Source organism: Podarcis vaucheri (genome assembly GCF_965113315.1).
Source record: "Podarcis vaucheri genome assembly, chromosome: 1".
Lineage (NCBI taxonomy): Eukaryota > Metazoa > Chordata > Lepidosauria > Squamata > Lacertidae > Podarcis > Podarcis vaucheri.
In genome coordinates, this window is record NC_138759.1 from 71895085 (window position 1) to 71922319 (window position 27235).

A 27235-nucleotide genomic window follows, 5' to 3' on the forward strand; every position below is an offset into this window, starting at 1 on the left:
AAGCCGCTTATCAGCTGATCCGATCAGCAGATAAGCCACTAAAAGCCGCTAATAGCGCTAATCCGCTAATCCTTCAATGGGCTTGCTTCGCAAGACGAAAAAACCGCTAGACGAAGAGAATCACAGAACAGATTCTTTTCGTTTTGCGAGGCACCACTGTAATACAAAATACACGTATTGATTATGGATAATAACTGAGAGCACAACTGTGAATGGGAAATGGGACGAAATGAGAAAGAGTTGTTCATCTTTACTTCTGGTGAACCTGGTCCTTCTGAGCACAGGAAGCTAGCTGGATGATTTCCTTTGATATGCTAATTTTACAAATGGGTACTTTTAAAGTGCATCAAATGACAATTCATATTATTCAAAATTATGATTTCCCCTTTATTAGAAGAACGGATCTAAGTTTGATCCAGTTTTGGAATGTACAGACCAGACTTTTTCTATAAAAGAAAGCGGTGTCTGCAACGTGCACTAATGTAGGATAAAATGCACTAAAAGTGTAGCTCATAAATTACTCAATCAAAAGGGTTTAAAACATTTATGTCAGAATATTTTCAATGCAATTGATAAATAACACTTACTTTTTGTTCTCCATCTTGACAGATATTGTTCACAGAGATCTGAAATTGGAAAACATTTTAGTTAAAAGCAGTGACATTGATGAAGAAAATGAAATGAAATTAAATATAAAGGTAAGCCCAGAAATTGCAACACTTTACTTTAAGCAGTACTTTTGCCTGTGGTTTTTTTAAAACCCAGGAATCAGAAGTCAAGTTTCCAAGTAAATGCCTATTAGTAGCTTTTGAACTGAAACATAATGGTGTAATCAAGCCAAAAATAAAAGGTCTGAGATAAGAACAATTGACAAGAATGTAGGAGTCAAGTGCCATTGAAGAAAGTTCTTGTTGAGCGAAGAGTAGTATAGTTATAGGCCATTTAAAAAGAAATGTTTTTAGAAGTGTACTGTGTTATTCTTATACCTTTTTGGATATAGTTCCAAGCCATTAGCAAGAGTGAGCTGGGGAGCTGTAATTAGTATGAATTATGCATACTGCCAATTTATTTTAAACATTTTAGTAATTTTGAAAAACATATGATGCTTTACATATCAGCTACTTTCTATTTTGTAGACTTTGGATATTATAAGTATTTACTACCTAAACGCATTAAACGTATCAAGAACTTACACTCATTTATTTGTGTGGAAATAATAGGAACTTGATGGTTGCTAAATTATATATTACTTTATCCTTACTTAAAAATTTTATTGCTGTTATAAAATGGCTGTGAGGATTGTATAAAAAGTGCATGCTGACACATAGAACCGAAGCACAGAGGTTCAACCTGCAGTAACTAAAGCAGCACACTATGATAAATTGTATTTTACTTAGAGTGTTCTGTGTGAATCCGAACTTTTCTTTGCACAAGTTCACAAGAACATTCCACCGGGCATTTCTCTTCATGTCTTTGCTTCTGAACATACTTTTGCTTGTAGCTGCATGGAGAAATGCACAATAATTCTCGAGCTGGGGGTTGTTTGTGCTGTGCACTGGAAGGGAGAGGAAGAGCGAGGACAGTCATGTTTCCCCTGGCTCTGCAGACTGGGCTATGACAGCTTGCTGATGGGACTGTGCAGCCTTGTTACCTCCCCTGTGTTGGTGTCAATGTGGTACATTCAAGCTTCTGTTTGTTTGTTTTTCCTGGGAAGACTAAAGAGAAAACACGTTTGTTTTGGCTGCTTTGGGACTATGCTCTGGGATCTTCCTATCCTATGCCTTGTTTTCTTCACCACCCTTGTAGTTTCTCCCAATTTTGAATGTTGCCCATAAGTGCCATATTGCTGTCACAACTGACATTTTGCTTTGGACTTTTAAATGTGGTCTTTGGGCTCAGTGAGCACTGGTATCCCACAAAGACTATTGTGTGTGTGGGGGTATTCTTAAGAGGCCCTGAGGCTTTTAACACCCTAGACCAGCGTACTGGAATAGGGTCTGTCCCACCCACAGGGAAATGGCCAAGGCATGGCTACCCACCTGCATTTGGGTCTCTGTCTACTCCCAATATCCCTTTCATACTTAGTAGATTAGACCAGCAGAAACTGAATCCCAGCAGTTGGGCTCGGCAGGAAAAGTCCTATATTCTGGCATACTTATTTGTTTACTTACTTACATTTCTATTCCACCTTTCAAGGCTCCATGCATGTGGTCTCTCATCAAGGCCCTAACCAGTCCCAGAACTGCTTAGCTTCAATGAGGTGGTAGCCTCACGGATCTTTATGCCCTATAATTTAACTGATACAATTTCTCTTTTTTATTCACTCATTTCTATTGCGTTTGGTCCCTTATTTTCCTTCTTCCCAGTCCTATCATGGATATGGTTTTCTGCTCTAGCATTATACAGATAGTGGTAGCAGTTGCTCTAGAAGCTGCCAGTCACAGGAGTAGCTGCTGAATATATCTTTGAGCCACTAGTTTAACTTTTAGGGCAGCATTTTTGGGGTAGTGTATAGAATGTTGTACTTGGAGCAGGGACATCTGAATTTGAACCCCAACTGAGCCATAAGTGACTGACCAGGTGACTTTTGGTCAGTCAATCCATTGCAGGCAAACCTATATTTTAGGGCTGTTGTGAGGATAAAATAGGAAAAAACCTCACATATCCTGACCCCCTTGGAAGAAAATAATATTACTATATTTCTGCTTGTGATCTCTCACGAACAACTGCAAATAAGTGCAAGGAAGCAGCTGGTGGACTGGTCCTTGTGTGGACTGGTCATTTATCTAGGAAAAAGTTACTTTTTAACACAGAGAACCTCTGTAAGGAAGAACAAAAATGGCATGAAGAAATTCTTGTTCTACTAACAACAAAAGTTGTTTTTTGGGGGGAATAATTCATTGTACAGTGGAAAAATGTGAAATATTTCTGTAGCTTAGCTTTTCAAGATGCTCTCAGGATTCATTAAAAGAGGAGGGGGGAGTTATTAACTTTTCCTCAGGTATGTTTGTGTATTTCTGTTGGGACAATACTGCTCTGTGTACTGCTCTGTGCCAGGCACATAGCAGTGTGGCAGGCCACAGTAGAACAGCCCCAGACACTTCACATCCTATCTCCTATGCAGTATCCTGGACTCAGTGCACATGTGTGTCTCCTGCTAGGCACAGGAATAGGCACTATACACAGTGGTGCTTGTGCTACTAGGGAAGTCAGGCCCCAGGAAAACAAGAAAGGTGGGGGGAGGTAGTAGCTGAATTGGCTCACCAGAAGGAGAGGAGCCACTAAGGTTGGCTTCCCAACCAGGAGGACTGAGATGGCAGAAAGGTTGATGTGGTGCAAACAGACCTGCAGAACTGATCTAGTGCCATGCCAACATCCTTGCTGCCTCGCACCTCTCCATATACCTCCCTAAGTAACAGCATTCCACCTGCCAGGAAGCTAGCATAGCAGCTCCACTTCACCTGGTGAGCTGCTCCTGGATACAAAACTGGGCTGGGCTGCTTCTTCTTCTTCCCCAGTCTCTGCCCTCACATAATAGTGTTCTGGCAGTTGAGCATTCAGCATTAGCCTGCTGTTGAATAGCAGTCGAGAAGGATGGATAAGTCTGCCCCAGCTTCACCCCATGCTGTGCACCTCTGGAGTCTCCTCTGTCTGTGGAGAGGAAGAGTGTGTCCCAAACACCCAGCAAATCATTTATCTCCTGATTCTTTCCTGTCTGACTTCCTTCCTGGCTTCTTTCCCTCTTGTTGCTGTTCCCCATATTTATGTCCACCAATGATCTCATAACTAAAATATTCGGCTTTTTAAACTGCTTTGATCAGACCCTATAGCAGCACACACTTAGCTTGAATCTCATTAATAAGCTCATCACTTTTCATATGCTCAAATGCTAGTGCAATTTGCAGTGTAAGTATTAAAGTTGTTTAAAACTCGGCTCTGAATATTTATAGGAGGATTGGTGCAGAGCTTTCTCTTCTTTAGGTGTGCTGTTATAGGAGATCATTTGGGAAATCTAGTCAGATTCCGTTAGGTCTCTCTGAAGTGGTTTTGCAATGAACAATGAGCTCTTCAGAGGAATAAAAGAGTTGCAACTACATACCAGCAGAGAATTTTCAAGACAGCTGAGTTCTGTTTCCTGTAGGTGACTGATTTTGGTTTAGCTGTACAAAAGATGGGAGGAAGCGAAAGCATGTTCCAGTCTACCTGTGGGACTCCTATCTACATGGGTAAGTTCAGTGCTTCATATTCCCATTTAAGTTTCATCACATGAAAGACTGGCATTTGAATGGAATAAAACTTTATTTTGTAGCCCACAGCCTGTGAATAGGTGGTTTCCATTTGTTTAGATGTATATATACAATGTCTTCGTTTTGCCCATCATTGCTTTGGCATAAAATAATAATAATAATAGTAATAATAATAAATAATAGGACAGGAAGTGTCAAGCCCCAAACAGATGCACCCCACACTGCAACATTTTGTTGCAAGGGCCCACTTGTTTCATATAAATGACTATCTTTGCATTGGCTCAGCAGGCAAGGACATTGTGAAGCTGCATACAGCTTGTTATGGTGACTTTCTGATCTAGAAATCAGTATTGTGTGTGACAACCCTCTCTGTAATTGGCTTTTCTATTCTGCATTCTGTATTTTAAGCTATGTTGTTGACCTGGGTTTGATACCATACATCAGGTTTCCTGCCTTGTTATGACCCTTGGTTTAAAACCAAGACTGATCCAATAGCTGTGATATTATAATAGCATGTCAAAATGAGATTTTATGCTCTCTTAGCAATTGCTTTACAGCTTCAAAGCAAGAGCTGAATGTAGTAAAAGCATGTTTTCTGCTAGCTGTGACACACACTAAATAAGTTTTGAAGGCCAGCCCGTTGGTTATGTAACACATGCTAAACTAAGACAATTAAAGTTAACTTGCTTCAGTGTCAAAACGGATGAAGTACTGATGCATGAGTATTTACCTTGCCCTTTTCTCTGAGGTGAAATGTCCTTGGCAGACAAAGAGAACTAACCTTGTACTGGAGGACAGTAGATTAGGCACTGCTAACTTTACCCTTAAGCAATTGTTTTAAGTGTATTGAAATCAAACACATAGAAAACAAGCTTTTTATTTGTGTATGCAGCCCCTTCACTCCTCTCTTCATGTTATGCAGCTATGAAACTGGAAAGTCTTTTCATGTGTTGTCTTAACTGAGATACTGTGCTTACCCACTTTGGAAGAAGTAGGTTCTTAAACAAACTTGAAACTTGTGACTGAAATTTCCTGTTTTGGAGAAATGGGAAACTTTGGCTAATTAGAAACTTTTTGGATTAATCATGGCCAACAGAAAGGGAGCTGTGAAAGGGCAGAATGTGCAGGGAAAAGGTTTGTGCATATCTCCATTTAGAAACCTGATATGTGATCATCTGAGCCAAGCCAGTGATTAGTGAGAAAATTTTATGCACATTTTTCAGTCGTAGGACATGTATAAATATATAAAACAGATAATTTGAAGCCATTTTTTTATTTCCAAAAGCATGTTTATATTTTAAATTGATGTTACCCATTTTCAGATTTGTCTTAAATGAATATTTAAAGAACCCCTTCTGTATTTAAATCCAGCATATAACCTTATGCACTACACTTGTTTACTAAATGGAAATGTGTTTATGTGGTGTCATGAAGCATTTGCTATCAGTATTTTATAAGCAACGTTTTCTCAATTTATAGCTGGAAAGAAAACCAATAATGCAATTACTTAGCCACAATGTCATCATTCCTAAATGATCAAAGTGAGGACACATCAGCATGAATTGTTAAGGGCTGTACATTATTAATCTCAACATCTGCTGCTTTTCTTTTTTGCTTCGGGGAGGAATAAAGTATATCTCATCAGCACATGCTTTGTTTTAAGCATTTTAAAAGTAATTTTTTGTATTATTAATAATATTCTTTCTGCTTGGTTGGCAGCCCCAGAAGTGATCAGTGCACATGACTATAGCCAACAGTGTGATGTTTGGAGCATAGGTGTCATTATGTATATGCTGTAAGTAGCTTGTAACATTTATATAAAATGAAAATATCCATCCTAAAGAAGGTAACTTTGTATTTAATCTTCCCTTTTAAAAATAAAATAAAATAAAATAAGGGTTGTTACTTGGTTTGGCTACATACTAGCTGAAATTATTCATTGTTTAGGTTGTCTTTCTTGACTCCTTTTTAACAGGATTGGTTAATCTTTTCGGTACAATTAAACCTCAACTCTAGACACTCTTTCAAATAGGTGTGCTTAGGATCAAAGCTTTAGAATGTACATGTCTAGGCAGCGTGAAGGGTCAGGCTATTATTGACAATATCTTTTTAATGAAAAATAAGATTTCATGAAAATGTGGTCCATTCTTTCTGTCAGTGTTGGCGTAGACTTGACAGCACTGGGAACCATTTGCCATTGCTGCCACTGCTCAAGGCATTTGCTTACACTGTCTGCCCATTGTACTGCACAATTTTATATACGGTGTCCAGTGCATTTAGACATTGCTAAAAAATTTAATTTTTTATTTTTAATGACTTACTATATTTGAAGAGTACAACATATCGTGTAATAGAATAATACAGTAAGAGAAACAAATTATTCCAGATACGCCAGTAAATGTTTTTACTTCTCCAGTTCTTGTAATTATTCATATGTTTTAATAGAGTAATTCAAAATAATCTAAAACCTCCATTTGATTGTGGGAGTGATGAATTTATTCTGTTATATTTATTTGTTTGTGCATAAGAGAAAATGCTCAGATTAAGCAAACAAAAGCTGAAATGTTGTATGTATGTATGTATGTATTATTATTATTATTATTATTATTATTATTATTATTATTATTATTATTATTTTAAAAAACCATTAAGAAAAAAACCCACATGGCATGTGGATCCAGGTTTTAAAGTATTTTTCCTTTAATGAAATCTTTCAACTAAGCAAACGAAACGTGAAATTGTGGCAGAGGATTGTATCCAATCCTGCTGTTCCACTCTTGTAACATAGTTTTGCTTGCTCAACTGAACTCGCTTCTCTCATCTCTCCTGCAGTGCTTGCCCACGCTCAAGATCTGTCCCAGAGGGTTGAGAGGGCTCCCCCTGGAGCATATTTTGGGGGTGCGCAGGTTGAGAAAATGAAAGGAAAGTCCTAGTGTTTCAGGGAACTCAGCTTATGCAGTGCTAAATACAACCCAGAGCCCCTTTGATGTGGAGAGAAAGACTTTCTTATTAGCTCTTCTTGGCTAAAAGTGCTAAACATGAGATGCCTCTCCCTCTGTAACCAAACTGCTCCCAGCAGTGTTGGGCTCTGATAGGTTAACTAGCAACAACATCTCTGTTCTAGACAAGTGCAAACAGAAGGAAGAACATGCATCTTACTTTAAGCTGATGCAGTAGGGGGTGTACCACTCCCCCACCTATTGTTCCTTCAACTCCTTCAGTGTAGCTTTTCTGCATACCATAATATAGATTGAACAGCTTTATTGCTTTTCTTTCTTTTAATTTGTGGCACAAACTGTGTTCTACAAACTTTTTAATGCTGAGGCAGTACCAGTTTTATGGCCATACTTTACAGTATTAATGTTGCCACTGAAGAAGTCACATTTGCACAGTATAGCACAGCTGAATGCATTATAAATTGGGCTGGGGTAACTGAAATACCTGATTGGCCAATAAGAATTCCATGCTGTTTCTGCAATTTGCACAATTCACAGGCCTTGTAAAAACACAGAGCAGTGAATTGTGCTGATTGTAGTCACAGCTCAGGACTCCTGACATTATACTTTAATTAACATATAAATATTTTAAATTAGCATTTTATAATCACAATAGTATTATAACAATGCAACATTATATTGCACTTCATCCAGATCACAGTTAAAAAACCCACAAACATACTGCCTAAGTATTAATAGAATCCACTTCACACCCCTTTTATTGCTGCAAATGGTATTCAAGAGATATATAAGATATGTGTTTAATTTTCATCCAGTTTTCATAAGCAACACACCCTACTATTGTTAGATGGACTTTTGAGCCATGATGTCTAAGTGAATGCTTAATGTTGCCATTGCTACATGATATTCTCTGTAGCTGAATGAGTCTGCATTCACCTTCTAGCAACCAAAGCAATGACAAAAGTACAGATGGCATGACTTATCTTAACAAGTGCTTATCTCAAAATAAAAAAATTCCTTCCAGTAGCACCTTAAAGACCAACTAAGTTAGTTCCTGGTATGAGCTTTCGTGTGCATGCACACTTCTTCAGATACATTGAAACAGAAGTTGCCAGATCCTTCTATATAGTGAGAAGGTGGGGAGGGGTGTTACTCAGAAGGGTGGTGGGAATGGGAGATAGGCAGATAGCTGAGATAGCAGATAGCCACATACACCCGGACAACACCATTACTGGCCCCAACAACATCACACATACCATCTCGGGACTATTTAATTGCTCATCGCCTAACATTGTGTATGGCATCAAATGCCAACAGTGTCCTTCAGCTCTCTATATTGGACAAACAGGCCAAACCTTATGCCAAAGAATAAACGGACATAAATCTGACATCAAGAATCACAGAACAGAGAAACCAGTAGGAGAACACTTCAATCTCCCAGGACATTCTATACAAGATCTCAAAGTAGCTGTTTTACTACAAAGGAATTTCAGAAATAGACTGGAAAGAGAAGCTGCTGAATTACAACTCATTACCAAACTTAAAACCATGAAAAGACCTGGGCTGAACAAAGACATTGGATTCTTATCTCACTATACATAACTAAACCATTTCTCACCTTCCCACCCCTTGCCTTTTCCTGTAAGACCTATTACAGTCGTTAAGAGTCGTCAAGAGGCTCTCTCAGCTATCTGCCTATCTCCCATTCCCACCACCCTTCTGAGTAACACCCCTCCCCACCTTCTCACTATATAGAAGGATCTGGCAACTTCTGTTTCAATGTATCTGAAGAAGTGTGCATGCACACGAAAGCTCATACCAAGAACTAACTTAGTTGGTCTTTAAGGTGCTACTGGAAGGATTTTTTTTATTTTGACTATGGCAGACCAACACGGCTACCTATCTACTACAAGTGCTTATCTGTTAGAATTGGCTTGATCTTGAGCTACCTAGGAAACCCAGGCCTTAAGATTTGATCCATTTGTTCAGATTTGTTGAATTTTTCATGTGATGTGTTTGTATAATAGAATAATGCTGCTATGATGCTTTTAATGGAATGTATCTGTAATTTGTTTGCCATTTCTCTTTTAGCATAGGCCAGTAAAACAACAAGCAATTATGTTTTTATTGAGCTCCTCGTGGGCTGTGTTTGGCTTAGTTTCGTAGACCACAAGTTCTACCACAAGGCGCATAGTAGCATTTTATGTGGCCAATATTTTTATCACTGTATCTTACCCCAAGCAGCTATGCTGCTAAACAGGACTGAAGCAAAAAATGTTCCAGTTTCTCTGGAACAATTTCAACAGTGTTGAAATAACACTAATTTTTCTTTAATGCCTATGAAATATTTTCAAATTCTTTATCCTCGGTTAGGTTTGCTTGCCATCAAGTGATACAACCATGTAGCCAAAGCTGATTGGCCAAATATCCATACACTGTATGATCCTTGATTGCCCAGAATTATCTCTGTGACTTATTCTGGAATAAGTGCTGTCACATTCTGAATAGACTTTATTTAACCTCAGTGACATAATCATGTAGCCCTCGGGTCACAAGTCATTTTGGACCAGGGAACGCATTTTGATTTTTCAGAGTGCTGGGAATGCCAGTCACAAAATGGCTGCCACAGGAGTGTGGCAGAACGCAAAATTAAAGAGGCCTGAAAAATAGAACAGAAGTAGGAAAAGTACATTGCCACTGCCATTTATTGGGGTCACTGGCAGCAACTGGCACCCAGGGCCCCATATTATTTGTGTGGGTGCTCCGCACTCACACTGTGAGGCCTCTGATGCTACTTCCAGTGCTTTGTGAGGCCCAAAAGTTGCATTGGAGGCCGTTCACGGACTTGGAGGTTGCATCTGAGGCCTCTGACGCAACTTCCAGGAGGAACCGGAAGTCATGTCCGAGACCTCTCAGGGCCTCGAAATTCGTGTCTGGGGCCTTGCAGAGCCTCAGAGATCACACCTGAGGCTTTGCAAGGCCTCTGACGCATTGTGTAATTTAGGCACATCACCAGGAATGGCTCTGCTTGTGTGTCCAAACCGCCCTGACCTCAATGCTTCCTGGCCCTGGCCCTTCACTGTCCTAGTATGTAACAATGCTGTTGCTGCTCGAAGGCCAGAACAATGGTAAGCCCCTTCCTGCTTTTACTCCTCTTAGCTTATACAGTGGTATCTTGGTTCTCAAACTTAATCCGTTCTGGAAGTTTGTTCGACTCCCGAAATCATTCAAAAACCAAGGCACAGCTTCTGATTGGCTGCAGGAGCTTCCTGCACTCAAGTGGAAGCCGTGTCAGATGTTCGGCTTCCGAAAAACATTCAAAAACCAGAACATTTACTTCCGGGTTTTTGGTGTTCGGGAGCCGATTTGTTCGTCAACCATGCCATTCAAGAACCAAGGTACCACTGTATATCATGTCTGCTGCGTTTTTGAGGATATTCTGGGTTAAAAATCCATCAAATAAATATATGAGACTTGTGAGAACTGTCATTTGAAAATAAATTGCCAAAATGTTTACTTATGGCATTTCATAGCAGAGTGAAATAAACCTGATGGTAGTGATTCTACATTTTGATTTTGAGTGGCAGGCATCCATCAAGGATAGGTGACAGCATTTTCTAAATCTACAGCAGACTTAAAATTAAAGAAAAAATACACGCTCCCTACATTTGGTGAATCTAACCACATGCTTCTGTTCATTTTTTTGTCATGTTACACTTAATGGTAATGTGTGCAAGTTCTAAATTAGTGATGGTGAGTATTTTTTTAGAGATCACCTGGTATAATGTCTTTTTCATAATTGTCAGGAGCTAGGGCATTGGGCAGGTATTCTAGGGCCTGGTTGTTTGTGAGAATGTTCATATTAATTTTTGAAGCCCAGTGGGGAAGGAGACTGGCAGGAAGGAGCCTAAGTTAACCATTCACGGCCAGGAAAAGGAATTTGCCACTGATTATTTTCTTTTTCCACTCATCAAATTGGAAGAGCCATAGTTTTAAGCAAACTCCAATCCATTTCTAAGCAAGGATATCTTCAAAACACTGGTTATGAATCTAGTCTAACTAGCATTCAGAGGCAGCCTACCACTCCACAATGGATCGTTCCCTGCTGTTCGTAACAGGAAGCAGTCTTTCCCCAAATTTCTTTTAAATCCACAAAGAACATTTTCTGACACCCTTTCTTTCCTCTTTAAGCAAGAGTTGCAGAATTGGCACCTCTTTTGTTTTGAGGATTTGTTCTGATAGTTCTCCCACTGTATATTCTGGAACTAGCTTGGGGAAGTTTTCTTACAGTTGCTCCAGAGACAAATCTTCTCGCGCTGCTCTTATTTTTGAACCAATATGATCTTTCCCTTCCTGCTCTTCTGCCTCTGGCCAATACTTTGCTCTTTTTATGGATATTGTGCACTGCAACCAAGAAGCTGCAATGAGGAATTTCCTAGCCTGGATCAGAAGCCAAAAGCTAATGGTTTATTGGCCTAAGAATTTGCTGGGGTTTATTATCTTGGATTGTAAGTAGTGATTAAATCATCATTTCTTGGTTCTGATATCATGGGAAACTGTGGTTTAACAAGCCAGGATAGATGCATCAAAGCCAAGTATATGAGAGAAGGAGGGGAGGGGTGAGGAAGAAATGTGTAGGTACAGAAGGAAGTTTAAAAGGTTCACTTTGGTATAAATACTTTTTGCTATTGCCTGAAATAATTTAGGAAGGAAATCCCAGTAAGCCCTGGGTGGGGTTGGGGTGGGGAGGGTGTTCCACTAATGAGGCCTTGAGAGAAATGCTTCAACCACTGATCTCAGGGCTCAGTAGAGGGATCATAAGCAAAGTGTTCCTAGGCTAGGTAGTCAAACATTCTTTTCTAGTAGTCAGCAATCACACCACAATACTGCCTACGAATGAGCATGAGATCATTTCTAGACTAATTGGACCTTACAATCAGTGCTGCCAACATAGCATGCACAATGTGTTTAAGTCTTGTTCAGTGCAATTCTGTGCATGTCTAATCAGAAGCAAGTCTCACTGAGTTCGGTGGACTTACTTGCAGGAAACTGTCTATAGGACTACAGGCTTGGCTGAACAACAGCATAAAAATATAGATCATATGTCTTAAGAGACTAGCTGAGCTGAGCAGTTAAAATCCAAGAAGCAGAGTTTTTTGGTGCAAAGTTTTGCCATTTCTGACAAAGAGTCATCTTGTTTGGGAGCTTAAACTAGCTGTCTTAAACCTCTGGTGTTTCAAAATCATTTGGATTTTGTTTGTTTCAGAAAACAAAAATGTTATATAGAATTTGAATGTTTATATAGAGAAAAAACAACAATGTACATTCGTTTTAAAAGCAACAATGGAGATAAACTTAAACTCCTATCCAAACCTGGCTTAAACTCCTATCCAAAAGAATGTATTGCAAATGTGAAGAACAGCTTGCCTATACTATCTAGACTAGACTTGCAGCCACCTCTCAAATCCTCACGGGGCTTCTATCTTTTAAACATATATGTGTACTAATCAGAATATAAAGCAGCCTTCCTTTTTTGCTTCCTGCAAAACAGATTATGTGGTGATCCACCTTTTATGGCAGGCTCTGAAGAAAAGCTTTTTGAACTTATAAAGAAAGGAGATCTTCATTTTAAACATTCAATCTGGGATACAGTCAGTAAGGCTGGTAAGTAGGCAACTGTACGATAAAAACAAACAACAACATCCCCAGCATGAAATTCAACAAATTGTTGCAATATTTTGACCTTTTTATTACCATTAAGTACTGTGTTTTCTCATAAATGTAAAATTGATGCTAAAGAAAATTCACAGAACTGTTGCCATGAATTAGCTTCACAGCATTAGAGGTAAAATACTCTGCTGGATTAAAGCACTCAGAGACAACTGGGAGATGTGTTTGTTAGCAGCTAACAGAAATGAGGTTTACGAGTCTTTCTCTTTATAGCCAAAGCTGTGTTAGAGCTGCTTCTGAGAGTAGACCCTGCCCACAGAATGACTGCTAATGAATTGCTTCACATCCAGTGGATAACAGTAAGTTGCTGCTGTTGTTGTTTTTTTAAAAAAAATCCTAAATATTTGCCTTATTTTTCTTTTTATTTGTGAAAATGCTTCTCCCCCACCTCCCTCAGATAATAGCCATATCCCACTTTTTCTGAAGGTTCTACTGCGTTACAACAGGTAAGATGGTAAGACATTCGTCATTTGCCTTATATGCATCTAAATTGTACTTACAACATTTGGTGTATCTGCCAGTATATAAACAATGACACAGGTCACTGTGAGGGCTTACTGGGCTTTTATAGACTGTGTAAACAGGAACAAAAATCCGGGCCACAAATTACTACATTTCTCCTTCTACTTCCTCCAGATTCTGCCAACTCTTCATGACTTTTCTTGGTGTAGTTCCAATTGTCAGAATTCTGATCCAGACACTGAGTTGCATATTCCATCTGTGTACATGCACACTTCATTTTTTGTGCTTCACTTTAATACGCCTTGCAGAGAATGGTCCTTTTCTGGACACGGGAGTGGAGTTGGCTAGGGCTAGAACTAGGTTTTTCCCCCTTCTGTCCCTGCAGCCAGGGAAGCCTGTCTTAATAGACTACAGTATAGTGTAAACATATCTTTTCTATGTATGCACTGGGAAACAAAAAGAAAAAGAGAGACTTGCTTTATTATGATATTCGCTTTATTGCAGTGGTCTGGAACCAAACCCGCAATATCTCCGAGGTATGTGTATATATTTTTGTTAAGCGAAAGCGTAAGCAGAATCAAGGGCACTATCCACAGGGAACTTCTCTTGCAAACTTCATTTAAATGGAGTGCATGGATGGTTGTTCCCCAAAGCAATTGTATCCACATTTAAGCAAGCAGTATAGGTAAACTACAGTATGAACACCCTACAAAACAAATATTATTTTCCCAGTATATCTGAAGTTTTGGTGATTACAGAGGTTCGCTGATAATAATGGAAGCAATTATTTAAACAACAATAATATAGAAATGAATAAGATGTTATGCGCTTTTGATTACTTTTCCAGACTTTACACATTTCTATTTGTTCCAGTCCATTTCTAGCAAAGGTTTCATCCTAAGGCTCCCCTCCCCCATGAAGAACAAGATCAGCTTTGTTAGTGAGATGTTTAATAATGGAATGCCGGTTACTGTCTTACGTAGGGCAGCCTAGTGTTACCAGAACTTAACAGTTCTCTGCTTTCCTGTGGCAGGGCCACCTTGTGCAGACTGGGCAGAATCTTCAGGAGGTGGGGTCCATGTATGGGGCTAACTAGGTCTTGCAGAAATTCCTGGGAGCTTCTACACTATCACAAGTCTTATGGGGAAGATGCAGGGCTTATCTTAGTCTCAAAAGGAGGCCCTAACTTTGGGAATCAGTCTGTTCTTGTCCATGGCTTCACCATGCACCCTCCCTCCCTTGGAGTGAAGACATTTGCTGGGAACTTGTTTGGTTTCCCAGAAGGAATTTTGCTCATATTTTCATTGGCCCATAATGTGAGGTTTTCACCTTCATCTCAGCAAGAGCTGTTTACATTGTTAGGTGTTCATCTTTTGTTTTCTCTGTCACAACTTGAGCAGGATAAGGCATTGGGCAAGACCATTAATATAGGGGGGACTTGGAGGTGGTGTTTTAGTCCTCAGCCCTGGCTTGAGCAGGGCAGGCCTTTCACTGTTTGTCCCAGGTTGCCAGCTAGAACTCAGGTGCTTGTCCTGTAGCACGCTGAGGACTGTTATGCTGGCAACCCACAGGAGGTGGCCCGAGCAGATGGCCTTCGTATAAAAGGTGAGATCTCTGCTATTCATTCCTTGCCCTGTGCCTAGCCAACTGCACATACTTGCTGTATCAATAAGGTTGCAATCTATTTTCACCAATATCCGGATTGTCCATATCCAGTTGTCCTTTCTTCTACCTTTGGGGGTTAGGCACTTCATGCATGGTACACAGCTTTAGGGTTTGCAATCACTTAAGCTTTCAGAGCATTTGACAGAGGGATAGCTGTTGAAATGACAAGCATTTGGGCAGAATTATCACAGAATTCTAATAGCTGCTATTTTATGTAAAGTGTTAATTCAAAAATCTGTGGTTGGTTATCCTTTGGAGCAGAGATAGCAATGGTTAAAAGCTTCTATCGGTGTTGTTTTTTCTCCATACACTGCTGCAAACAAACTGAAATTATGTTGCATCTATTTCTGGATTATTTTTGCATAATTGCTATAGTTCTTTTCTCGTACTCTTTACCCAAATAAACAGCTGTTTATTCCCCCCCCCCTTGTGCCCACAGATGGACAGAAGGTCTTGTTTGTTAGATGTTTATAATTAAATTGCTCCCACCCACATCAGTTCCCAAATTTATGTAAGAACTCATGTTATGTTAATGCACAAAAGTGTTTAGAGATACTAGGGTAAATGTGCATTTCACGAGTGCTTCAAATATTTCATATTCGTATTTGCTTCTGCGTAATCTGAGTTTCACTCTTCCTAATGCATAGTCTTCTGGTTTATAAAACTAAGCACACTGCTTCTCAGTTCAGCAAGTTGGTCCATACTGCACATGATGGAACGTTTTGTCACTAGTGGGTGTTTCTTCAATTCATGAATAAGTTCAGCACTTACATTTTCAACTACTGAGGCTGCTTCTCCTTCCTCTTGCCCTCCACTTGCCCTTTTTGATCACACAAGTGTGTTCTCCAGTGCGTGGCCGATCCCTCACAAAATAATAATAAAAATCAGTCGCCAGTTAACTGACCATTCTGTGTGAATATTCATTTATTTTTCATCACACACAAATACCATAAAAGGTTCTTAAACTATGCCTTACTTTTGGAACATTTTCTCCAACAAACCTTTATTTTTGTCCGGAAGCTGCGGTGTGGGAGTACTGCCATTCAGAACAGAGTCTAGCAGAGATCACAGAATGGAAAATGTGTTTCTGACATACGTTGGGTGCCATATGATGGAGGGGCACACTGTTCCCTTCTATGCCTTGAATCTCACTGACATGCACTCCCTTAAAATATGAACATAAAAAGCTTGAAGGAAAGACAAAAGAAAATGAAACAATCTAAAAGGCAACCAATTAGTAATCCTCCACTTTCCCCACAATCAGCACCAGATGCTAGCCAATTAAACTCAACAGGTGCTCAAATGAGGCAATACAGACAATTAACTTAAGTGGTTCCACTTTCTTAAAAACTGTCAGAACACAACCACCCCATTTCATGTGCTATTTAAGTATTTGTAGCTCTTTAAAACATAGTGCTTTTTTTCCTGAGGCCACAACTCAGCCTCTTATTTTGTAGGTGCGATTTGGTGCACTTAGAAATTTAATTACCTGAATGTGCTTGCAAATAAGGTAGTTATTTGGATGTCTGCAACATCAATTTGTCTACAGTTAATTACAGATGTAAATTTGCACCTGCAAAATTGGAGTCCACATCTGAAAATCATTCTATAAATTTAGAAGGACTGGGAATACATTATCCTGATTCATGTAGAACTAATTCTCTCTGTGCATGGCTATCTTATCCCAACCTCCACCACTCAGAAACAACACACACATACATACCTTGTGCCAAAACCATAGGAAGGCAAAGACTGAAATATACTGTTAATAAAGACAATATAGTATTGCGGTTGGAAAAGAAGGTGTAAATCTAGTTATATTGCTTGGAATGTATGGATCCATTGTCATGTATGGATTTATGGTATGGTCAAAACCTTATGATACATTTCTTTAAATGGAAAAGATTCACACACATGCTATTTTTAGACACATATAAGCAAACTTTTAAAAACATAGTGCTTGGGGTTTTTTTTTTAAAGAACAAAGTATTTCTTGCTTAAAGCATTAGGTTGAATGCTTGTATCTCTTAAAGATACTGAATCTTCACTGTGAATCACTTTGCATTTATTGGGTTCAACATCCATGGGGGAGATTTTCCCCACAGCAGATCAAACACATAATCTTTCTTTAAGTGGGCCCACACTCATGACTTTCCTGTTCCAGTCTTAAAGAAGCTGATGCTGATACATTATACAGAGAAGACAAAGCTACAAGGCTGCTTTTACAATTATAGTCCTTGCCCCTCAGTGTGTTGGGAGGGGGGGGACTGCTAGTTTCAAATAGACAGGTATTATACCCCCAGAGACTTTCAGAACCAAAAGCTTATAAGGACTCAAAAAAAGTGAAGAAATCCATTGGGAGAAAATCCACTAAAAATAGTGCTCATTTATATATTTAAGATCCATTTATTTCTATGGGAATTGATATGTGCCCATAATGAGCATTACACAAATACAAGAATGGGTCTGTAAAGCTAAATAAGTTAATATATAAGAACACAATGCAAGCCTTGGTCTAACTTGCTCAAGTTCTTTACTGAAACATTTTTGGCATGGAATTGAAGTGGGAGGGGTGTGTCCTCCTCTCTCCACCATGATTACAATTGCTTGTTGCCTAGGTTGTTGCTTAGGAAATCTGTTTTTAAAAGACCTTATATTAGGTCTTTTCCTATGTGATCCAGCCATAAGCCATATTTATGTCATTAAACCACATACCCAATTGGACTTGGTTACAATGATAGTGTCACAAAGTTAATTCAGAATAAGGACATAAAGCAGTCCCCTCACTCTGAATTGTTGCTGAAGAAAAATAAGTGAAGCTGTTTTCACTCTTGTTCTTGGTTCCACTCCACAGAAATTACTATGAAGGAACACAGGAGCAAAAATATGTTCAAACAAACCTCTTTTCATGTTTTTGGCTCAAGTCTAAAAAAAACCCCGTTTAGGATTCCATAGAATCTGCATTTGTGAGCATCAAAGTATCTGATGCCATATACTGCAGCTTGTTTTGTCTTTCTAGTATTTTTTTTTTTTACTCTACCTCTTTTCCTTTGCCTGGCTTTAGTAGACACTCGTTGCTGCTGTGCCATGAAAAAAATTGTTACATTTGTCCTGTTAGTCAGAAATGCTTCTGAAACTTCTAGGTGAATAGGACTTTGTGCTTGACAATTTTGTGGAGCTTTTGGGAAAACAGCTTGCCACCAGGCAGGCAAAATCATTTTCAGATTTTATTGGACTTGCATACTTGTGATAGAAAATCAATGAAGGTACGGAGGGATTGCCAAAGCACTTGACTTTCTAATAAGTGTACCAGTGCTATTTTTAATTGCCTACAGGTAGGTGTTCCATCTTGCCACCTCAAGAAGTAGTTTAAGGAGGACAAAAAAAAGGTGCCACCTAAGATAAGGATAAGGAATCAGCTGTTTTTAGAATGTTCTGGCCAAAAAGAAGAGGAAATGGATCCAAATGTGCTACAATATAATTCCCAATGTAAAACTCTTCATTATTATTTTGTTTTGTGGGGAGAAAATCAGTTTTTTTGTTTTTTTTTAAAGAGGAGCTTTCTCTCTTTGGACTTTTATTACAAAAGAATTAATGAAACACCTTGGCTTCCAGAAATAAAGGCCTGAGCATAAATGGTTTATTATTTCTTTAGGGTGAAACAGACATTTTCCCAAGGCCATGTAATGTCCTAGAATTGATGAAGAAGTGGAATAACGACATCAACACAGACAATAGAGAAGTAGACCTTCTGGAAGTTGAACTGAATGGCGCATCATCAACTTCACAACAAGAAATCCGTGAAGAACATGATAGACTTACTAGCAGCAATGGCAACTTAGAGGCCAGTATAGAGACCGAAACAGAGAGTGGGAGCAGCAAACCCTCCACGCCGACAAAACAAGTAAAAGTTAACCTGGCATTTCTAAGATTAAATCAATCTTAGGGGTGGGGCACCTCAGTCCTAGGAACCACATGTGTCTCTCTAGGAATCTCTGTCTGGCCCTTAGGACTCTTGCTGGGCCACACCTGCTACTGGACCTGCTTTGCAGCCTGCTTGAGTGTTTTTGGTTGGCTGGAATGTGTCTTCAAACTCTGATAAATGCTTCTTGCTTTCCCTGCTGGAAATAGAGAGGGTGTGTGAGTTGTGTATGGAAACTCACCTAATGTACACAGGTAAAATTCACATTTGCTCCTGTGCACACTTTTGCCTCTGGCCCTGCCTCTCATTGGTGTGTAGCCCTCAGAAGTTTGCACAGCAGGGCAGCCATCAGGCTGAAATTACTACTACTACTACTACTACTACTACTACAACATCCTGTCCATCTGACTGGGTTGCCCACCCCTGAACTAGATAATAGCATAGAGCAGTGCTGGTAAAGCCAAGGTTTGTGTTAAGGAGAATCAAAGTTTATGAATCATAGTTACTTTTTACAGAACCTTTAGAGTTACTTTTTTACAGAACAACATGTATTCTTTTTCAGACTCATAAGAAAAAAACACACAGCAACATTTTACCAAATGGGACATTGCGGAAGAAAAGTTCATATAACAAGTCAGCTTCCAATGTAAGCATATTTATAAAATTGGCCGCTCTCTCTTAACTGAAGGGTCATTTCAGCTATGTGTTGGCTGCCATGTAACTACTTTAGATGCTTCTGCAGTTGGTATGGTGCTTGCAGCAGGCTGGGATCACATTTTAAATGTGTCTCTAAGTAGATGGTCTACATGTCAATGCCCTGAGTCCCACGATAAGAAAAGGGAATTGGGGCCCTTGCATGTAGAGCTCCCATTAGTGGATGCTGGTTCATACCTAGGTGTCTAGGAGCAAGCATAGTGGCAGTCTCACGCAGTCCTAGCATCTTAACCAACAGCATACCAAGAGGCTAAATTAAACTTCTCTGAATCATTTAGAGGATTTGATTCTGACTAAGCAGATTCTCTTGTAATTTATAGAGGTTGGGTTAGTTAAGTAGCTTCCATATATCAACTTGTGTGATTTATAGTCTTTTTTTATTGGTAACGGCTTTCTCATTGTTCTTGGTGTGTAAACTTGGTGCAGAAGTTTTCATTACGCTAGCCTTCAAAACCTTCCTTGCTTTAGTCTTTGTGGTGCCGTAGTTCTTGCCACTACAGAAATACTTTGCAAAGTAGATGGCGTTCATTTCAGTCCTATAGATGATGTCATCAGGAAGGGAAGTCTGCTAGCGTGGGCAAAGATGTGATAAAGCTATCAAAGTTTCCAACATTTAGGGCTTCTTAGTTCAGGGAAAAAAGGCAAGTATGTGGGGGACATGATAGAGGTGAATAGAATTATGCATTGTGTGGAGAAGGTGGGTAGGGAGTTTTTCTGCCTCTCTCATAAGACTGAAACTCAAGACCACCCAGTGAAGCTGAACATTGGAAGATTCAGGACAGACAAAAGAAAGTACTTCTTCACACAGTGCATAGTTAAACTAAGGAATCCATTCCCAGAAGAGGTAGTTGAAGCCATCAGTTTGGATGGCTTTAAAAGACTGGACAAGTTAATGAAGGATAGGGCTGTTGGTGGCTACTACCCATGATGGTTGTATTCTGCTTCCAGTGTTGGAGGCAGTATGCTTCTGAATTCCAGTTGCTGAGGTTTAAAAAGATACTGAGATTGCTGTCACATTCTGGTCCTGTTTGTTTGTGGGCTTTCCATAGACATTTGGTTAGTCAGTGTGAGAACAGGGAGATGGAATAGATGGGCCCAATAGAGTTGTAGAGTTGGAAGGGACACAAGATTCATCTAGTCCAACCCCCTGCAATGCAGGAATCTTTTGCCCAACGTGGGGCTCAAACTCACGGCCCTGAGATTAAGAGTCTCAAACTGCTTTGGTGATGCAATATTGCATAGTTCCTTCTGTCTGGGACTGGAGTGTGATGGCATACAATGTCAGGGTCTGTTGCAGCTTGTTCTGTCATTCTATTACTGTTCCTTTACCTCTTTTCCTTTTCCTCTCTTTAGTAGACACTCATTGCTGCTGGGCTCTTCCTGGTACTTTTTGAGCATCTGAGAGCTTTTTGGCCTGTTGGTTTTTAGCTTACAGAATATGGTTCTGTTGAGTAGTTAGAAGAGGATTCTTCCCACTCCTAACACCATGTATTAATAAGAATGCTGTCAAATCTGATTTGCTTTATTGCAACTAACCTAGCTCCAGACAAAGTTGTCCTTTCCTAATGACATTGTATAACTGATCAGAAAGCAGAAATTTCTACTACAATTTGAACAGGCATCATCACATGACTGTTTCTTCCTCCCATTAATAAATGTGATATCAAATGTATCCTGTGTTAATTTGTGTTTTTGGTGTTTGTTTTTAAGATTCAGAGTAGTGGAAGTGGGTCGGTCTCTCCAGGATCAGTTGTGAAACGGGTGCAGGATAGCCAAGAGAAGAAAACTGAAATGGAAAAGTCTTCCTTTTCTCCGAGTCATGGGTCTCCAAGCAAAAGTTCACAAAAATCAACTACCCTTAGTGGCCTACTCAAAACGAAAAAGAAATCTTAGGGGGTATCCATCAACTCAAAACAAAGTTCTTATGAAGTAACTAGTGCTGATGCCAAAATGTGGCAGCTTTATAAAAAGGACCAATGTAGCCTGAACTCTTTTTGCCTTTTTTTGGTCATTCTGAGATCTATAATCATCAAGAGAGCTCTAGCTCCACAGTAGTGCTGATAAAAGTTCTGAAGCAGTGTGAATTCCTAACCTATGTGAGGGCATCCACTGGTCGTATTACTTTCAGAGCAAGAGCACAGAATTGTGTAAAAATTGGTCTTTTATTTATTGTATTGTTCAGGCAAACGACTGGTTTCTTTCAATCTACTTTCTATGTTTTTCCTAAATTTGCTTTGTATTGTCACAAACATTTGTTGTGTGGGGGAATAAGGAGCCAAAATATGTAATGGCTCGGTGGTATGTATGTATGTAGATTGTGCTTATAACCCTGTAGGCATTATAACTTGTGTACCAAGGTCAATGGATTTTGTTTCTGATATTTTTATGGCACTTTAGTTTGTTTAGAAAACATACTTTAAACATTTTTAGGTATTATGAAAATTGCTGAGGTTCATATTGCTGCTAAAACTCTTGTGTGTTCAAATAAAACAGATCTTAGAAAAATATTTTTCACATGCTAGTTAATCTTCATTTTTGAAAGGATGGATTGTGCCGCAGAAGAATCATATTTTTGTAATATGATTCTTTTCTTTTAAAGATAAAGCTCTTTTTGCTTAAAGTTCTTTCATTAGATTATTCTTGAATGCTTACACTTGACACATTTTGCACTGTGAATTATTCAGGCTGTCAGGCTAAATATTTGTGTAGTGGTCTCATTCATATGCTTATATAACATTTGGTTCTTTTCAAACTTTTGTGGAAAATTGAGCGTAGGTCTTCCCATGATTGCAAGCAACCGTGGGTCCTCAGTTTATGCAGAAATACCAGGTACTTCAGTGAAGCCTGTGAATGAAGCAGATTTCATTCTTCTTCTGTCACCTTCCCAAGATGATTATGCCAAGGGCCCAGTTCCATGTAAGCTGCAGGTTCCCCAGAGGTTTCTAGTTCCTGGTACCTGCAAGTGACTTAATGTGGGCACGCTGCCACTCAGACTTTTCAAGCCAATGATGGCATTTTATATGTCCACAATATCATTTTGGATTTAATTTGTATGACTTGATAAATAATTTGATATGTCCAGATAAATAGTTGGATACATCCAAACTTTCCCCAAATATGCATGGGTGATAAGGAGGTTGCCTCTTTCTACTTCAGATCTTGGTGTCTTACCTTTACTTCATGGGAAGAATTTAATATTTTACTATTAATGTGTATTAGTAAAGTTACAAATGTTATAACCATTTACATTAAAGTACTTCTCTTAATTTAGCTGGTCTTTAAAATTACCCCCCCCAAAAAAAACACACATTCAGGCTATTTTCAGCAAAACCTTGTCCCAGATACTGGATCTGACAGCCTCTCTGGTTTGATACGAAATGGTCAGAGTATCTTAAAAAGTCGAACTAGCTTTCTGAGTCTCCTGACAGAGGTGCAATAGGTCCCTTTTGTTCTAAAAGACCAGATCTAGTTGGCTATTAGCTCTTGGCACCAGTTATTTTCCTTTAGTCAGATAATTGCTTGTAGGCTATGCCAGGACATGCTCTATTAGAGCTGCAAAGGCATCATTAGCCAGCCTCAGGTCAATCCTACCTGATCGCAGGACTAGGTTAGTTGCAAACTGACTATGTAGCGTTAAGGCCGATTCTATTTTGTGTTCAAATAAGTCCTTGACTATTGTAAATGGAATTTTAATGACTGGGGCTGACATATACTGTGCCCTTTGCTCTTTTGTACCCTGGACCCAGGGACATATAGAATTTTAAATAAAAGAAAATATGTCAGTCACGTTACCTCACAACTGGGAGGACTTGTTTACGTACTTATTTAAATACATAACTTTTGCTTTGTTATGATGAAACTTTGGGTAGCCTCTTCAGTGCACTGCTTTTATAGTGGCTAGTATCTTGGTTTTGAAGTTGGAAAATCCAGGGCCAAATCGCCATTTACCTTGAAGCTTAATGGAGCATCCTTGGGAATGTCACTGTCTCTTAGTGCTGCTGTGAAATTATGGGAGGAAGGTTGGGGTAGAGATGCAAAAGTTAACACCACACCACCATATACTCAAGAAGCTTTGCCCCCTTAAAAGTATCTAAACCTTAGAGCGCTTTATATTAAAATGACAGCTTGCCTATGCTAATGCTTGTATAGTTTGTAGTCAGTTGCACCACTGGGAAAACTGGAGGAAAGTACCCAATCTGACAAGGCCTTAATCAACAGCAGTCTGATCCTTTAAAAATGCAATACTAGTTCATTTGTTCAGTCTATCTACATGAAAATTTGATAGATACAATCACCTTGAAGAATGTTTCAAATATTCATGCTATCTAGAGATACAACAGAGAACCTTTCTACTTATGTTTTAAAAAAGGGGCCTGTGAGCCATGCAAGCAGCTTTCACAAGTATTAGCTTTGTTACACTGTAGAATGTTACTAATGATGTATTGAACCTAGTTAGTGAAACATCTGTGGCTGGCTTTTACAAATGTATTTATTTTGTAGAATGCATACTTTCTGCCCACGCTCAGTGCTACACAAGAAAGAAATGAGATACATGAAAATGCCAAGCTAAAACGACTGTTGATGATCCCCCCCCTCCCCCCAGAAATTCCTCAGAGTCAGGAGAAAATTATGTCTCAGGACTGAATCTGGTACATTCTGCACTGCTTCCTCGCATTGTATCATATCACATCAGTAGGTAAAACTGTACTTTATTAATATACGGTTTAGATTCTGTGCTGGGTGCACAATATCATTTATGAGTAGCAGCAAGATATATGTGGAAATGTTCACATTATTCTTGCTCCACCAGGGTACAGTAGTAGTGTTGTTTCAATGTCATTTCTAAGAAGATTTAAGAATTACTCCATAATTTTGTTTTCTGCATATCATATTTGTACTAGTGAAAACATAATTTGGAAGGGATGCAGAGTAGTTGTGTATATTGTGTGACTTGATATACAAGAGCTGCAGGGTTACATTCTACTCCTGTATTACATGCTACCATCCTAGGGACAGGCGCTATCCAATGTTTTCTTTAAGTTACAGCAGCTGTCGTTCAATTTAGATGGAGGAAATTTCATGCAGTGCTTGTTTTCTTGCTCTGTGCAAGTTACATACTTAACAGATTCCTTCATACCCTGTCACTTAAATTGTATCCTTGGGATTTGGATAAGTAGTTACAGCTGCTTTTAACAAACAAATGGTATCAATTTGATCTGATTTACTTAGAACAATAGGGATATTCCAGGATTCAGAAGTGGGAAATAGCATTCTGAGTGTGGGCATTGCAGAAAAAAGACCAGAAAAAAATTCTCATGGATGAGGCTGTGGGGTGTGGGATGGTTGGGGATGATGAGAGTTTTTCTACAGCAACATCTGGAGGGCCAAAAATTAACCAGTCCTGGTCTAGGATCTATATTTCTGGGAAAACGATATGTCTCCACTTTTTTTCCTTTCATCTTCAGAGAAGGCATTCTTTCTACATTGTACTTACATTACCTCCTATAGTAACAGGGAAATGAAGGGGAGATTCGCATTATAAGAGAGGAGGGGATTTTTGTTTTTCCAGAAGGTTCTTGAAAAGGGGTATCGCTGTGGAGAAGGGAAGAACATTATTTTAAAGGCTGCATAAGCTTGCATATGATACAGAAGAAAATTCATTTCTCAGAAGAAGAAAAAGAAAGCATTACCAAAACTGGATGGGCATCTGAGTAGAGGGGGATTGTCTTTTGGACATCATGAACCTGCTCACACCATTATATATGTACATTGCAGGAGTATCGGTTTCGATAACTGCCTTGAATTTGGGAGGAAGTGAAGTGAATTAATGTTTTGTGGCAGGCATCAGGAGTTCCTCAGTAGGCAAATGAGGTAGAAAACATTAAAGCTGTCTTACAACAAAAGAGCTACAAGTCAATATTGGTTTTCCTGAAAAAGAAGTAATCTATTCTAGCTTTTATTGGTGAACTCTCACCATTTGCTCTCACCAATATAACTGTTTATAGGGCTATCATTCTCTTACTTAACCCATTCTTTTACTAACACAGGGATAACCATATCCTCCTCTATGTCTCAAGTTGTTTCTGTTGCTAGGGCTGCTTATGGCCAGGTTAGGTTGGTTCACTAGCTATGTCTGGACCAGGATAGCCCGTCCTCTGCTCTGGTGACCTACTACCTGGGCTACTGTAATGTGCTCTATGTGAGGCCTTCCTTGAAGATGGGTTGGAGGCTGCAGCTAGTGCAGAATGTGGTTGCACTAGCCGCTAACTACTGTGCCCAATTCAAGAAGTCAGTACTTGTGTACAAAGCCCTAATTGGCTTGGGGCCCAAATACCTAAAAGAGTGTCTTCCTCAATATCAGCTGGGAGATTATGTTGGTGGTGCCATTGCTGGATGCTCCCTGGTTGGCAGTGACGCACGGCAGGGCTTTCTCGATGACCCTTCCTTGTTTGTGGAATGGCCACCCTGGCCTGATGCATCTGTGTCCCTCATTATTAACTTTCAGGACAACTTTGATGACAAATAATGCTTCCTTGCAACTTTAAAATTATCAGCTCCAAAAGCATGTAACTCCTTTGCATATTTTTAGATGTGTTTATTTATTTATTTTAAGGTTTGAAACATTTATTTTAGTTGTTTGTATTTATCATTTGATCTATGAGTTTGGTGTTTGCTAGCCTGGGCTCCTTTGAGAAGCAAAGCGGGACAGAAATTTAATAAATAAATTTTATAGGTCAATTTGTTTTAACTGAAACTGATTTGTATGATACCATGGATTTGCCTAGCTTGTTAAAATTGTAACATCTAAATATTCTGTGTGCCCATATAAGTTTAAAATCTACTGCTCAGTTATTTCCACAGTAGTTTCCTTACTGGCGCCATCAAATTCAGGACATTCAATGATAATTTAAATATACATTTTTTCCAGTTTGAAGTGCTGGTCCACAGCTAAATCTAATGATTTATATGTTCATGTTTGATGGATGGAATAGTATCCACCCTTATTTTTACTGGACGTTTCTGCAAAGGTCTAAGGGATTGTTTATATCAACATAGGTTTGGCTATGTTGGCACCAGATATATTTCACAATTGTCCATGTCTGAGTGCCCTTGCCTTTCTGCTCTGTATGTCCATTGAATAAAAAATAAAGTCAGTCAGGAGAAGTTCAAGGCTGCATTTGTTTCTCATCTCCTTCTGTCTCATCTATCTGCATTAAACACTTTTAGACTATATAAAATGAAGTTGAGAGTTAGCCATAGTCTCTGACTACAATTCTTTAAAGCTAATCCTTGGAACCTGGACACCATGGTCAGAAGTTTCTTGGAAAGAGCAAATAACTCAAGAGCAAACCAGCAGGTAATGAAGCAAGATGTGTCTTAGGGGATGTCATCTGTTTGCTGGTAAAGAAGGATAGTCCTATGTAGCAAGAACAGCACTCAATATCTGCCTTACCTCTTGTTGCCCCTTTCCTGACCAAAAAGCACTTCTATTTTAAGAAAAAGCTTTCATGCATGTTATGTGTAGATTGCATCCCCTG

The 27235-nt window shown here is 39.2% G+C and overlaps 1 protein-coding gene across 17 annotated transcripts in view; it reads left to right on the forward strand.

The window, feature by feature from the left end:
• STK33 (serine/threonine kinase 33) overlaps nt 1–26867 on the forward strand; it is a 60847-nt gene extending 33980 nt beyond the window's left edge. For 16 of the 17 annotated variants that reach the window (XM_082193686.1, XM_082193688.1, XM_082193689.1 and 13 more), the window contains 8 exons: nt 610–698; nt 4142–4226; nt 5967–6042; nt 12756–12868; nt 13148–13233; nt 18717–18980; nt 19546–19629; nt 21408–26867. In XM_082193686.1, the coding sequence (XP_082049812.1) occupies nt 610–698; nt 4142–4226; nt 5967–6042; nt 12756–12868; nt 13148–13233; nt 18717–18980; nt 19546–19629; nt 21408–21590 (980 nt within the window). In that variant the 3' untranslated portion in view covers nt 21591–26867. The remainder of the gene's footprint in view (nt 1–609; nt 699–4141; nt 4227–5966; nt 6043–12755; nt 12869–13147; nt 13234–18716; nt 18981–19545; nt 19630–21407) is intronic. The other variant, XM_082193693.1, reaches the window with a different exon arrangement.
• Nucleotides 26868–27235: the final 368 nt, after the last annotated feature.